The sequence below is a fragment of the Mytilus galloprovincialis genome, chromosome 3, assembly GCF_965363235.1.
Source record: "Mytilus galloprovincialis chromosome 3, xbMytGall1.hap1.1, whole genome shotgun sequence".
NCBI lineage: Eukaryota > Metazoa > Mollusca > Bivalvia > Mytilida > Mytilidae > Mytilus > Mytilus galloprovincialis.
Window position 1 is genome coordinate 14,525,909 of NC_134840.1, and position 16,915 is coordinate 14,542,823.

Here is a 16,915-nt window from a genome sequence, read left to right on the forward strand (position 1 = left end):
TACATTGAAGACCTGTTCGTGACCTTCTGCTGTTGTTTTTTCTATGGTCGGGTTGTTGTCTCTTTGACACATTTCCCATTTCCATTCTTAATTTTATTTATCAATTCATGTAGATGTTCTGTACGGTAGGTGCATACAGTTCAATTTGACCAAAAGTTTCAATACTAACTACTTAACTTTTGATGTTTCAGTTCTGCCTGATTCAATGAATTTTGATGTCACCTTGATGATATGTTTGATCAGAAACTTGTCAAATATAAATAAACCAATTAATGGATTCGACATTTTACCATTACCGATGGAGAGAAGTCCAGAATCTGATTTAGCCAGGATAAAATGGTACAGGAACCAATTATCACATAATGATAGTAATACAATAGACAATGCGTATTTCACGAAGGCATGGGCTGATTTATCATATGTAAGTTTGTCATTACTTAAACATTAATGAATTACTTTTTATTTTCAGTCGGATATCTACATTTTCGTGTTTTGATTGTTGAAAATGAAGTTAAATAAAGAAACTATTCAAAACGCCAAATTATATAAGAGACATTTTATTTTTTTACCAAACAACTTTTTGACTGTCCATCTTGTTTCTTTCGTCCCACTTTTATTGGTTAAAATTTCAGTAAACAGTAAACATTTGATATACTATAGGGTCATGGTGATCAGCATTTTTCTCCTTATACAGTTCACTATCTGGTAGCTGATTAATTTATCTATCCCTTTTCCAATATAACTCAAATGTGCTGTGATTATTTCTTTTTGGGTTGTAATGTTGCACCTGTGTCTTTAAAAAAGAACGCTTTCTGCAAATGGTGGAACCTGTTAAGATAGTCAGTTTAAATAATTAAGAACAGTTTCTTTAATCAAACAATAAATAGTATGAAATATATTAATGAACTCATGATCAAGTTGTCCAACTTTACTTCAGTATATTTAGGTGTGGATAAAAAGGACGTAAATAAAGAGGAATGACGCTACCTAGTTTTTACATCTCAAATAATAATAGCTTATAAAGTAAATTAATGTTTTGCTGCTCTGTTTATAAGAAAAATAATAATTAATAAAATAATTAATGAGAAATAAATGTCGGTTATTGCTGACAAATAGCGAACAAATTTGAGAAAACTCTTTCTAATGATGAATATTTCCATTGCAAAATACAGCAAGGAGTCCTGTTCATTTCTACTATTTCAAAAAAAAACCTAAACAGTACAATACCCTTAACAACGCTTTCTTTCTATCAAAAAAGCTACTACGCCACATATTATTGTACTTATATTCACACCAACAGGCATTTAAAATTCAGAATTCAACATGTTGTTTACAGTTATAGTGAAAACACAGAACTTAAAAAAGGTTACCATTGGATACATTCCCGATGAAGCTAGTTTGTCTATAGAAATATTGCAGTGTTTTTTACGTAATTGATATTTAAACATTTCAAAATTTACCTACAAAATAGTGTGTTAAATTATATTTTTAGACAATTTATATATATATATATATATATATACTATTGGATGTTAAATAGAAATACGCAATATTTCGCTCAACAAATTAGCTTCATCAGGCGTGTGCATCTCTCAAGGTGAAATCGGATGCATGACAAAAAATATTTTTGTAGCTTAATCTATACAAGAGTTGAGAAAAAGTGTAACATATTGATTGATGTTGCATAAAATATGTTTGTAGCTACAACTACATGAAGTTAGAATAAAAGTTTAACACATTTATAGATGTTCGATTAATTGTATGAATTTCTATAAATTAATTTGTATGATTTCAAGATAATTATGGTTTTGATTTGCTTTTAAATCTTTTTTCGTCTCTCTCATTGAGTCCATCAGTTTCAAGAGTTTGTAACTGGTGCATCCAAAATCTCTCTTTTTTTTTGTCTTCCTTTGTATCCCAATTTTGATTTTTCTCAATGATTTGAAATGTGATGTTTTCAAAATCATGTCCTGCTCTTAAAAGGTGTCTTGTAATTGGACAGTTCCTTTCTTTTGTATAAAATGACCGATGGTTATTTAGTCGGATGTTAAATGGTGTTTCTGTTTCACCAACATATTGTATTTTGCAAGTTCCACACGTTAGAACATAAATGCAATTTTGCGTTTCGCAAAACTGAAGTAAATAAAGGCAACAGTAGTATACCGCTGTTCAAACTAAAAACAAAATCGGGGTAACAAACTAAAACTGACGGCAACGCATAAATATAAGAGGAGAACAACGACACAACACTACAATGTAACTAACACACACAGAAACGGACCAAGCATCAGACAAAATCCCACGAGAATAACAAATATAACATCAAAACCAAATACATGAATTTGGGATAGACAAGTACCGTGACACGTCTTATCGCAATGTCAATTTACACTCAAAAATAAGAGAAAACAAACGACGCAACGTTAAATTGTAACACACACAGAAACGAACTATAATATAACAATGGCCATATTCCTGACTTGGTACAGGACATTTTTAAAGGAAAAAATGGTGGGTTGAACCTGGTTTTGTGGCATGCCAAACCTCGCACTTTAATGGCAATGTTAAATATAACATAGAAATGACAACATAGTATTACAGGACTACAATACAAATAAATAGGAAAACGTATTAGACAAAGAAACACATGATTAATGAATAACAAAAAGCATCAGGTTTAAAATTTAATACGCCAAAAACGCGCCTCGTCCACACAAGACTCACCAGTGACGCCCAGATATAAAAGATCGAAAGCGAAAAAAAGTACAAAGTTATACAGCACTGAAGATCAAAAGTTGAAAAAGGTTGTGTCAAATACGTCTAAGTTTGTATGCTTGGGATAAGAACATCCTAATTATTTAGAACAATTAATGCTATTGCAGACAGTAAATTTTATCAAATGAATATAACAGATATACATAATGAAACTGAAGTATTAACTCATTACATAAAACAAACACGAATACATAATGAATGACCAACACAGAATAGACACACCCGACTCAGTCCAGGCCTCAACGCAGTAAATTATGAAAATGACGTCACATACGACGGTGAAAAGGCATTAAAAATTACGTCACATACGATGGCGAAAAGGCATTAAAAATTTGAACATATGAAATTTCTGAAACTGCAGAAAAATTACGTCACATATGAAAAACTATATCTCAAAAGTAAGATAGAATTAGGATTGATTAAAGATTAAAATAGAACTAAATACTGATATTGCATTTAAACACAATGCATATTGCAATACTTATTAATAGCAATTAACTATAATATGTATATGTGCAGTTTGTTATGAATCCAACTTTAAACTTAAATTATCGTACAGATTATGTTGACCAAAATTAAATCTAATAAATGACGGCGGTGATTAATTTTTGTTTCCATAACACATAAATATAATAGAAAAGACGTCAACACATTTGACAAAATCCGATGAGAATTACAAATATAACATTAAACATTTAAACTAAATACATGAGTTTGGGATAGACAAGTACCGTAACACGTCTTATAGTAATGCGAATCCACACTCAGCAAAACAGTCACAATCGGGAATAAGTCACGTGTGGTAATTAAAAGATTAGACGACATAATGACAAACCACAATCTACCATGTGGTAAAAATGTCCTTAGCTAGTCAGTCAGTGGCAAACGTTTACGGAATCTCTCTGAACAAGAAAGCCAAGCTATTAATGATTTAAAAAGCCGTGATGATATTGTTATTAAACAAGCAGACAAAGGAAGTGCAGTTGTAGTGATCAACAAAACCCATTACATTGAAGAAGGGAATCGTCAGCTGGCAAATACAAAATTTTACAAACATTTAGAAAGTGATCCTACAAAAGAAATAAGTAAACAAATGAATGAGGTCCTTTCAGATATGAACAGCAAAAAAACACATAGATGACGACACGTACGACTATCTACGCCCTGATGAAACCTGCACAGCCGGTCGATTTTACTTGCTCCGAAAACTTCATAAAGAAGGAATTCCGGGAAGACCGATAGTATCTGCAAATGGCCATCCAACCGAAAAAATATCTTAATTCGTGGATTACCATCTTAGACCACATGTTAGAACAATGCCATCTTACATTCAAGATACAACAGATTATTTAAAGAAAATGTATCAATTAAATCCCTTACCAAACAACATAATTTTGGTGTCGATGGATGTGTCTTCTTTATACACAAATATTCCCAAAAATGAAGGAATAGTCGCGTGTGAACAAGTATGGAACAATCGTAAAAATAAACATCCCCCCAACAGACTGTCTGGTTCAGTTGCTGAGACTAGTGCTGGAAAACAACAATTTTGTATTCAACGACCAGCACTACTTGCAGGTTGACGGTACCAGTATGGGAACCAAAATGGCACCTTCTTTTGCCATAATTTTCATGGGGAGTCTCGAAGAACGCATCCTTTCGAATGTATCATATAAACCCTTGTCTTGGCTCCGTTATATTGATGACATCGACATCAAATAGAACGAAACTGCAGAACGTCTGCAAGAATTTCTCGATTTCTGTAACAACTTTCATCAATCGATAAAGTTCACATCTGAAGTTTCAAATGAGAAAATTGCGTTTCTCGACACCACCATAACTTTAGAAAACGGAGTCATGATAACCGACCTTCACACCAAAAAAAAACCTGATAAACACCAATTTCTCTCTCCGAAGAGTTGTCACCCGAAACACTGCTCCCGGAGCATTCCGTACAGCTAAGCCATCAGGTTAAAACGGATTTGTTCATCGGAATCAAAATTAAACCATCGCTTGGGGCAACTCAGACAGCAACTTAAATCAAGAGGTTATTAAACAAAAATATTTCAGAAGCTTTCGGTAAAGCAAAAGAAAAAGACCGAACAAACCCACTTGAATACAAAGAAAAGACGGCCCAGACAAATAAAATCCCGTTTGTTGTTAGCTTTCATCCTGACCTGACAAATCTTTCATTAATTGTCCACAAACACTGGCGTCTTATTGAAAATAATCCTTCATTGAAAGATATTTTTCCATCACCTCCCGTTATGGCTTACCGCAGACCCAAAAACCTCAAAGATATTCTAGTAACATCCAAAGTATCTAAACAGGAGATATCAACAATCGGAGGTTATACACCATGCGGAAGGGGCAATTGTAAGTGCTGCAAAGTCGCCAACATCGAAACCCAATTCGGCAGCACAGTCACAAAGAAAAAATACAACATATTTATAACATCAAATTGCAAAACGCAAAATTGCATTTATGTTCTAACGTGTGGAACTTGCAAAATACAATATGTTGGTGAGACAGAAACACCATTTAACATCCGACTAAATAACCATCGGCCATTTTATACAAAAGAAAGGAACTGTCCAATTACAAGACACCTTTTAAGAGCAGGACATGATTTTGAAAACGTCACATTTCAAATCATTGACAAAAATCAAAATTGGGATACACAAGGAAGACAAAAAAGAGAGAGATTTTGGATGCACCAGTTACGAACTCTTGCACCAGTTACGAACTCTTGAACCTCATGGACTCAATGATAGAGACGAAAAACGATTTAAAAGCAAATCAAAACTATAATTATCTTGAAATCATACAAATTAATTTATAGAAATTCATACAATTAATCGAACATCTATAAATGTGTTAAACTTTTATTCCAACTTCATGTAGTTGTAGCTACAAACATATTTTATGCAACATCAATCAATATGTTACACTTTTTCTCAACTCTTGTATACATTAAGCTACAAAAATATTTTTTTGTCATGCATCCAATTTCACCTCGAGAGATATTTACCTGTACAGCACAGCAGACGCACCTGTTTTTCGCACGGAGATAATATTTTCGATATTATTGTTTAGTTCCACAAAGTTTCAGAAAACTTTTAGTATTTAGTTATATTACACTGCACTTACATTTCCCTGTCAACTATTGCATTTTTAAAAGTCAAGTGATAACTTAGATTTGACATTTTTATTTTTTATTTTTTTTCCACACCTTGCCCGGGAAAAAATGACCGCCATTCTTTTTTAGAAAACTTTTATCCCTTTGCCTCTGCCTTTCACATTTGTTCTCTAGTAGTGCTAATAAAGCTTTTTTGGAATATATATAGATAATTCAAGGAAAATTTGAATCAACAAAACAGAATAAAATTGGCTTTTCAAACCGAAGTTAAATCCGTTACCCAACTGAGCCTTCCAACGGTGGGAATATCCACGACGCGTTGGCTCTTTGGGTTTTTAACTTAACGATCATAATTGTATTCATTTGCTTATCAACATTGGCATATTACTTGTAAAAGAAATACTCATTCACTGCTTGAACTTTGCTTGAACTTCGCAAACTTGCTTCGCATCATCATCATCATATATTATTGGCACATTCTCATAAAAACAACGATATAAAGATAACAACATTGCTTTTGGATCACTTGCTTTGCATCCTCATTAAATTTCTATCACATTCGTCAATTCAATAGTAGTAAAGTACATATCATAGTTTCTCCAGATATTCATGTCGGAAGGCAAATTAAAGAAATATTTAAAAAGACCACTACCTCCTATTATTGGTAATAAATTACTTACACCTGTTATCCTAACTGACAGCAAAGGATTTGGCCTATGGGATCAAGTGTCCACACAAATAGAGTTAGAAATCAGGTGGTGGTGTAAGTCTTCTCGTACCTCACAGAAGGGCTTCACGTGGCTACAACAAAATATAGCACAAAATATCGAACGTATAGGAAATATACATTTATACGTCTGGTTAGCTAGGTACCTGTGATCTTACAACATATGACAGTAAATTTATATCTATCACAAGTGAGCAAAACATCATCCAGCAAATCACTGATATTTATCAAGAAATAGTTGAGTTTCTAAAATCATATCCAGGCTGAAAAATTACCTTTCTCGAAATTCCGCCATATTCTATCATCGATTTCAACAGCTACAAAAAACACGATAATCCATCAAGCTTCAAAAATCAGGAGGAACAATTAATCAAAAACGTGCAGGAATTAAATAACAACATCCGTTATATCAACTCTACTTTAGACACTTTATCGCCTAATTTTGCCATAGATATCAACCATCACCACCAAGAAAAAACATCAAAGTCTAAAAAACTGACCCTTAGAGACAACTATATGTTCAAACTATACAGGGACGGAATCCATCCTAAACCAACTTTGTCAAAAGTTTGTCTAAAGAAACTGGCAACACAGATACAAAGACAGTGCTGGGGTTGATATCATAGACAACGGTGGGAATATCCACGACGTGCTCCCTGGTTCAACCTCTGCATCTCCAAGTCTTCTCAATCTCAGCTTAATCCGACAACCCATTGAGCCTTCCAACGGTGGGAATATCCACGACGCGTTGGCTCCTTGGGCATTAGGCTATATGTGTACAGTTATACTCATCTCATATTCACTTATATTTACATAATCTCGTATATATCTGCCTCCAGCATATAATCTTCGCTTAACTACATATATTGCTTGGCTACAAAATTCTGCTTAACCGCATCATACTTGCTTATATAATATAGAATTTTACAACAACAAATACTGGTACATTATAATCATCTTTATCATACAATCATTAGTGTGGCAACATTCTATTGCACACCACCTCACCTTTGTAGTCGGTTCATACTATCATTCAATTATGGCCGCACCAAGTGTTCCAACAAGACGGATAACTCGCATGAACTCTGGCAACAATCTACAAGTCACAAACCCATTATACAAAGACTACATACTAGACAAAAACAAAGCCATTCACAGGAAAAATGATGCATGCTCAAAATCGCACATTGAATCCACCATGAAGCCTGGCAACAATTTGGTATTAGAATTTAGTACAGCAGCATATGAGCTTGCCAGACTTAGTCTAAGCAAAATAATAGACAATTCCACACAATATTTTGGCCTAATTAGACACAGTGAGGAAAATCTGGGCGCCAATGTTGACTCATGTATCAGAGTCTTTAACCGAAAAAATGACAATACCCAGGGCAAAACTCTAAAATTTGTTATTAATCTTTATCATACCAGCTCAAGAATGGTCATTAATGGCTCAAGAGTAGATCTTTACCTGGCTGAAATTCATGATAAATTATGCGACGAGCTGGCTATAAATGGTCACATGCTGTCAATTCTTAACGACAACATCGCTTCAACTATTTCAATATCAAATGGAGTGGGCGCAGATCAAAATCTTCCGGCAGCTAATATAAACTGTCGAGACAATATTGTTGATTTAGCCACTGAATTTAGGGATGATGAATGTCAAGATTCTAAACATGATCATATAGACATCTGTCCAATTTGCAACACAACCTCACTTCTTGACACTATTGAATGCACTGAGTGCTCCGTATGGATTCACTATAAGTGTGCTGGATTATCGCAATCGTCTGTTGATGCCTTAAATGCACTACCATTCATATGCTCTCTGTGTACTGGCAATATGTTGTATCAGGTTGACTCATCAGCTTGTGACAGATCTCAAACTCAGCAAATGGTACCATGTTCTTCTGTCTTGGTCAATGACAATAACGTAGAGGCCTCTCCGCCAATCTATGAAGTGAGTGACAATGAAGAGACAATTGTAAAAGAAATTTTTATTCCACATGCTACACATGATCAGATGAAGTCGCCAAAGGTCAACCCCACTGTAAACTCATCATCTAAAGGCAATGAAAATAGTCCTCAAACTCCTCCCACTTCTGAACAACCATCAACAGAGAATGTACAGAGAAAGGCAAAACGTCAACCTCCTAAAGCAGCAAAATCAAAAAACATAAACATTGAAGACAAAGCATATATTATCAAGCTAGAAAATGAGATAATTAAGCTAAAATCAACTATAGAAATTCAGAATACCCTCCGAAACTTGCAAGAACAGCAACAATCATCATCTTTCAGTGCAAACAATATTCAACAATCCTCTCTGCCAAATCCGCAAACGTCAAATATTGGTAGCTCAAACATAGACGACCAGAGAATAAGAATGCTTGAGTTTCAAATGATGCAAAACATGTCAATGAACAACATGCTTGCTAACCAACAAATGCAAATGGTGATGCAACAACAACAGCTGATGCAGCAATCTTTTCTTCATTCCACTACTGGTTTCTCTACTTATCATCACATGGCAACTCCAAGGCATACTCCACCTCCTCCTGGGTATGTGCCAATTGTAATACCAAATTCAGCTCCAAATGGTATATATGCTGCTCCTGGGGTCTCGTATCATCACCCCCATTATTATAGACATTTCCAGCCTCCTCCATATCCACAGTTTAATGCTGCGCAAAATCAACAACATCAGAATGTAAATCAATCTAACAATAGCCAGCATATCCAAAGGGACTTGAGAGTTAACTTGCCACAACCTAATCCGACAGCGTATCAGACAGACAGGCGCCATAGGCCACAGCAAAGAAAGAATCACAACAAAAGTCAAATTCCTCCTAGCCGTCATAATAGCAATAGACAGCAAACTCCCAAAGAAGTAATAACAAAACATAGGCATCAGGAAAATGAGAACCTGACATATATACAGCAAATGCAGAGTAAAGAGGGTTCTCCACTATTTAACTCGCCGAGCGATATCCCATGTGATTTTTCTGCAGTCTTATCTCCTCCTGTTGGCAAAAGTTCTATGCAAACCATATCGTCCTCAAACTACGTATACCCTCTTCAACCAGATGTAACAACAGTTGTAACCGACAGGGTCTGTCTTCCAACAACAAATGTGAATGTTCCTGAACCTGTAACATCTAACAACTCTTTTTTAGGGATCATCCAAAACAACATACCACCCGATCTAGGACTAAGCGAAGACCGGCAAAATCACCATCTCTAAAACCAACTTCTCATATTAATACTGAAGAACATCTCAGATTAACAACAATTAATATGGAAGGGAAGGGAAATGCATTATTTATAAACTCACTAGAATCATCTTCTGACATTATTTGTATCCAAGAACATTGGTTATATGAATTTCAAAAACAATCATTATGTAATGTTCTACCAAATATGGACATGTTCACTAGATGCAGTGATACAAATGAGGAAATTTCAAATTTTAACCGGCCAAGAGGCAAAGGTGGTGTTGCAATAGCTTGGAAAAGATTCTTGACTCCATCCATCTGTGAAATACCATTGGGAAACAACAGAATAATTGCAATTGAGCTGAAACCACCAATGCAGATTTGCATTATTTGTGTATACATGCCCACAAACAATTCTGGGGACTCATATCTAGAATATACAGTGTCTTGATGTTATTAGCTCTCTTCTATCAATGTACTCAGTATCTCATAGAATCGTCTTTATTGGAGACTGCAACGGAACGTTAAAACAGCCTAGAAACTATAACAAACGATTTACTTCTGCAAGCCTTTGTTCATGAAATGAATTTTCAATCTGATCGCTCAGAGAAATCAACGTTTTTTCATCATTCTGGAATGTCAACCTCTCAAATTGATTATATCTTGCACAATGCCACAAATGCTTTTCTTTCGGACTATAAGATCCATGACCAATGTCATCTCAATACATCAAGCCATGTTGCCGTGAGTGCAAAAATGAACGTCAAATCAAAACCACTGAATAAAGCAATCAAATCAGGCTATGTCAGTAAATTCAAACTGCAGTGGAAAGATATAGATAATGAAACATATCATAATCATATCAGTAATGAACTCTCTCAGCACAATATTGAAAATCACTCAATAGAAGAAAGCATGAACTTTCTATGCAACTGTCTTAAAAAAGCTGCTACAGCTGCTGTACCATCAAAGATCATCAAATTAAAAGGTCCACATTTCAAGGCATCTCCAACCACTCTTATGCTGCTCAAAACTAGTAAAGAAAAATATCAACTCTGGAAATCTCATGGCAAGAAAAATGATCATCTTAAAACAGACAAAATACTGGCGCAACGAAATCTTCGCAAACAACTCCGAAAGGAACAGTAAATGGATAGAACCCAATTCTACAATGAACTAATGGACAATCCTAGCAATGATATGTTTCATAAACTCATTCGTCGTAACAGAGGCTCCAAAAATAAAGATGCGATCTGTATAATAGAAAATGGCGAGCACCACTACTCTGCAAAGGACCAAACAAATAGCTTCTCTAGATACTTTGAGGACTTGGCTGTTCCGAAAGACAATGGTTATGATCCAGAATTTTTAGATCTCTGCAATATCCGGCATAACATATTTGATGAACTCTGCAAACAAAACAGCGACGAACCACAATTTAGTTCTCAAAATATCTGTGATGCAATCAAACAGCTACATTCTGGCAAGGCAACAGATGAACTAGGTCTTGCTGCTGAGCATTTTAAAAACTCATCAACAACAGTTACTCATTTTCTTACAAACTGTTTCAATAACATTTTCATCAATCATCATATACCTGATATCTTTTAATCTGGTATCGTAACACCTGTGCTCAAAAAAGGGAAAAATCCAATGTTAATGGACAACTATAGAGGAATTGCCGTTACACCTGTCATCTCAAAACTCTTCGAATGTACCATACTACCTCGATTAACCTTGAATTTTGATCAGTCATTTCTACAGTTCGGCTTCAAAAAAGGATTGTCGATGCTTATTGCCAGTCTCATTATCACTGAAGCTAGGGCAGAAGTAAAATTAGTCACAATGGAACCTTTATTTCTTATTACTGTGGACAGTCAAAAGGCATTCGACGTCGTAGATCACATCATACTATTAGATGCGTTATATGACCATACTCAGAATCATCCTCTCTGGTCAATAGTGAAAAATCTTTACTCAGGGCTAGTTTCAAGAGTCAAATGGAAGGGAAATGTTAGTAATAGCTTTAATATTCATCAGGGAGTCCGACAAGGAGGCATTCTTTCACCTTTTCTATATAAAGTATATGTAAACAATCTGCTTGAGGATCTTAAATCGCACAGTCTTGGTCTTAAAATTGGCACAAATTATGTTGGCTGCCCAACTTGTGCGGACGACATAGCCTTCTTGAGCAATAATCATCAGGAATTACAATGCATGCTCTCTGTTGCAACTCATCATGCCAGACAGTCAAGAGTAACAATAAATCCTACAAAAACTAAAGCTGTCATCCTCAACAAACCGAAAAAGATAAGCAAGTCCGATTTAAACTGGACCCTAGGCAACACCCTTGTTTATCCATCGGAAGACACAACACATCTTGGCTTAATAAGAGCAGAATTGAAGAAAAACAATCTAAATATTGATGCACGCATCAGCATTGCGAGAAGAACTCTTTACTCTCTGATGAATACTGGTTTACATGGAACAAATGGACTAAACCCACAGACATCATACAAGATATATCAGAGCTATGTTATTCCCCGATTGCTATATGGAATGGAAATACTCCCTCTTAACCAATGCCAACTTGATATTATGGCACGTTTTCACACAAAGGCATTGCGAAATATTCAGTCTCTTCCTACACGAACAGCCACTGGATCAGTATTTATGCTGTTGGGCGCGCTACCAATTGAGGCAGAAATACATAAAAGGCAACTCTCATTTCTGTACAGTGTTCTCTCATGTAACAATTCAACAATCCAAGGTTTAGTTGACAGACAAGTCGTTATGAATATTGATAACAATCTCAGCTTCTTCTGTAAGGTCACAGGTGTACTAACTTTATACGATCTGCCAAGTATATCTACACTTAGTCAAAATTTACCGTCAAAATTAAAATGGAAAGCAACAGTTAAAATAGCAATTCAGGATTATTGGACTAAAACTCTCAGTAAAGAAATAGAAACAAAGTCCTCATTAACATATTTGGACAAAACCGTGTTAAGAATTGGGCATACACATCCGGTTTGGACAAGTCTTTCTTCAACTGTATCAGATGTTGAATCTCACAGATCTAAATTTAGTGGTAGCAAGGAATCGGCATTATGTAAATGCTGCGGAACTTCAGATTAAGATATAATTCATTTCCTTCTATTGTGTCCGGCTCTACACAAGCAGAGAAAAGAAACATTTAGCAAACTCAAGTCTTATGTGATCTCAGTCATTGGCACGAAATATTGGTCTAAGAATTTTAAAGAACATTTGGATCTGATAAAACTTATTGTTGACAGCTCTTTTCTACTGCCAATGCTTAGAAATAGGACTGAACTGGACAAAATTCATCGATTGGCTACGGACATGTGTTATAGACTCCATGCTCAGCGTGTATGGAAATTACAAGGAAAATAATATCTCTATACTCAAAGATAAATATGTATAGGCAATATATTCAGTGCAATAAGGAAAGATATGAAATGAACATTATGTACATATGTATATAGGTAGAGGCAGGGGTGTCCTGCTTTCCATTGTATAAAGCACCCTATATTTTTAGATTTTAGTTGTGTACAGTAAATCTTATAAGTAAATATTGATAGGGCCTAGATATTTTTACCTTTTATTGCGTAAATTATTTTATCAGTCCTTACATATTTTTGATTTTATCTAATAGGGACTAGATATTTTTACCTTTATTGCGTAAATTATTTTATCAGTCCTTAAATATTTTAGATTTTACCCGTGTACAGTGAATTTAAAAATTTTAAGTTAGTTGGGGAAATTTTTTTTTAGTGTATAAATTTTAATTAACTCCCGTCTGGATGATGTGTTCCATAACTGGAAAGAAGAAGAAGAAGAAGAAGAAGAAGAAGAAGAAGAAGAAGAAGAAGAAGAAGAAGAAGAAGAAGAAGAAGAAGAAGAAGAAGAAGAAGAAGAAGAAGAAGAAGAAGAAGAAGAAGAAGAAGAAGAAGAAGAAGAAGAAGAAGAAGAAGAAGAAGAAGAAGAAGAAGAAGAAGAAGAAGAAGAAGAAGAAGAAGAAGAAGAAGAAGAAGAAGAAGAAGAAGAAGAAGAAGAAGAAGAAGAAGAAGAAGCAGCACACGCCTGATGAAGCTAATTTGTTTAGCGAAATAATATTGCGTATTTCTATTTAACATCTAATAGTACTTTTTAATGTATTAATTCGTGTGTTTAAGTTATATTCTTAGACATTTATATAATTTTAATTCAGTAACTGTATCAGTTTATTCTCACAAACTGATCCACGCTTAAATAGATTGAATGTTGATTGTTGCTATTTTTAGACATTATATATTATATATATATATATAATGACTGAATAAATAGTCAACAATAAATCTTACGGGGCGATGGATCATATAAACATGATTCAGTACACTACAAAATATAATATATGACAAGTCTAAAAGGGTACAACATCACCAAAAACACAATAAAACGAACAATATGTTAGATATTTCGGTTAACAGATATCCTTCGGTAATTGCACGATGACAAATGAATCATGTCAATTCAAATTAAGACTCTATCAAAATCTTGAAATTTATACATTATAAATTTTAAAATTTCCAAACACGGCGCAAAGACTACAAAGATATTTTAAAATTTCCAAACACGGCGCAAAGACTACAAAGATATGCCAAAATAAAAATAGTTATTTACGATGTGAACTGGCACAAATCTAAATCCCCAAAGGTGGTGACAGTTGAGATGTTAAACAACTGCGTGGAAATACAGTCCCAATAAACAGTTCTGACCGATCTAATCTGGTTTAATATTTAAAATATGACAACGGTAGAGCAAATGCAACAGAGACTGCGAATTTAAACATCCCAAAAATATAGTAATTTGATGATAAGAAAAATGAGTAATAAATTTTTACTAAGGTTAAGTAATAGAGCGTGGCTGCGTATTTACACATCCCTGCCAACTGTAATTAAAACTAGTATAATTCAAAAATTCATGAAAAGTGTAAGAGTCCAGTACGGAAGCCGGAGTTACTGGACACAAGTGATGGCCGGAAATTAGTGATGGTAGGGAAAATGAGTGACTCTTCTGTTTTTTCATTAATGCCCTCTGGGGAAACTGTCCTAAGCTTTCTTATCCAAAAACTTTCCTGAGCAAGTCTGTCGGCCTTTGACCAGTCCTCGTTGTGATCTATGATGGTGATGGTAAGATTTTTAAGATCAGCTTGGGCGTGCCCATGTGATCTTAAATGACGACTTACGGGGAGGTCGGGCTTGCAGGTGTAGTTACTACGATGACCATTCATGCGTTTGTTGAATGGCTGTTCTGTCTCGCCAAAATACTGCATGCCACATCGACACTGAAGAATGTATACAACATTCTGGGTTTTGCAAGTTATATTACAAAATATTGTGTACACAGACCCAGTAGAGTGGCAAGTAAATGTTTGAGTATTCAGTATTTGTTGGCAAGTCAGACATCGTTTGTTACCACATGACTTGCACCATCCTGTAGTTGAATAGCTTTTATTAGAGGAGTCGGCAGCTTTCACAAATAAGTCTTTTAGACTTGCCGGTCTCCGAAAAGCTAAGACAGGAGGATCGGGAAAGATTTTGGATAATTTTGGGTGATTGGCAATACTTTGCCAATTGGCACGGATCAAACGTGAAAGGTTAGTAAAGGCGGGATTGTATGTTAAAACAAATGGAACTATTTTGCTGCGCCTCTTCTTTTTGTACTGTAACAGGTCGTTGCGGCTGGTATTGTTAGCACGCGCAAACCCCTTATCTATGTCCCATTTCTTATAACCTCGTTTGATTAAAAATCCGCGAAAAAGTTCCTGTAACCGCTGAGTGACAGCCTCCTCAGAGGAGCAAATCCGCTTTACTCTGAGAGCTTGACTGTACGGGATACTTTTTGTACAGTGTTTGGGGTGACAGCTTTGGGGAGAAAGGTACTGGTGTTTATCTGTAGGTTTACAGTAGAGGTCTGTTGATATGACACCGTCCTTTATAGATGTAGTTGTGTCTAAGAAAGATATCTTAGGGTCGGATATTTCATTTGTAAATTTAATTGACAAGTGCGCATCCAATTTTGTTGGGATTCAATCCATTTCATGTCACCATCATCGATGAAACGGAACCAAGACAGAGGTTTGGATAAAGATGTTGAAATAATTTGTTTCTCTAATTTGCCCATGAAAATATTGGCGTAAGACGGTGCCATTTTCGTCCCCATCGCTGTACCGTTTATTTGAAGGTAATTCTGACCATTAAAGGTAAAATTGTTGCATTTCAGGACCAGAGTAAGCAGCTGGACTAAACATTCGGTAGGTGGTTCTAAAGTGTTGCGCGAGTCCCATATTTCCATACACGATTGTATTCCGTCATCATGAGGTATGTTGGTATACAATGAGGTGACATCTAAAGTGACAAGGAGGGTTTATATATATAAATATATATATTTGTAATGTAACTTGCAAAACACAGAATGTTGTATATGTACCTTCTTCAGTGTCGATGTGGCATGCAGAATGTTGGCGAGACAGAACAGCCTTTTAACAAACGCATGATTGGTCATCGAAGCGACTACACTTGCAGGCACGACCACCCTGTAAGTCGTCATTTGAGATCACCTGGGCACGCCCAAGCTGATCTCAAAAACCTTACCATCACAATCATAGACCACAACTGGGGTTGGTCGAGGGCCGACAGACTTGCTCGGGAAAGGTATTGGATAAAAAAAAAGTTAAGGACAGTTTCCTCAGAGGGCATAAATGAAAAAAGCATAGAATGATTCACTCATTTTTCTGTCACTGTTTTTCCTCCCATCAACTGTTTCCAGTAACTCTGGCTTCCGTACTTTAGATATTTTTTTTTTAATTATACCAGTTTAAATTACAGGGTTCTATTCATTTGGGATGAATGTACAAGTACGCAGTCAAGTTTAATTATGTTACCTTAGTAACCAATTTTACTTATTAGGTCTTTCCACTTTTCTGTGGAAAGACCTATTGTATTTGTTCTGATTATTATTTAGTCTTTCCACTTTTCTGTGGAAAGACCTATTGTA

General features: G+C 35.3%; 1 protein-coding gene across 1 annotated transcript in view; it reads left to right on the plus strand.

Annotated features, from left to right (window-relative positions):
* Positions 1–298: 298 nt before the first annotated feature.
* Positions 299–16,915, plus strand: part of LOC143066213 (uncharacterized) — a 64,035-nt gene continuing 47,418 nt past the window's right edge. The window contains exon 1 of the mRNA XM_076239212.1: positions 299–421. Within this exon, the coding sequence (XP_076095327.1) occupies positions 299–421 (123 nt within the window). The remainder of the gene's footprint in view (positions 422–16,915) is intronic.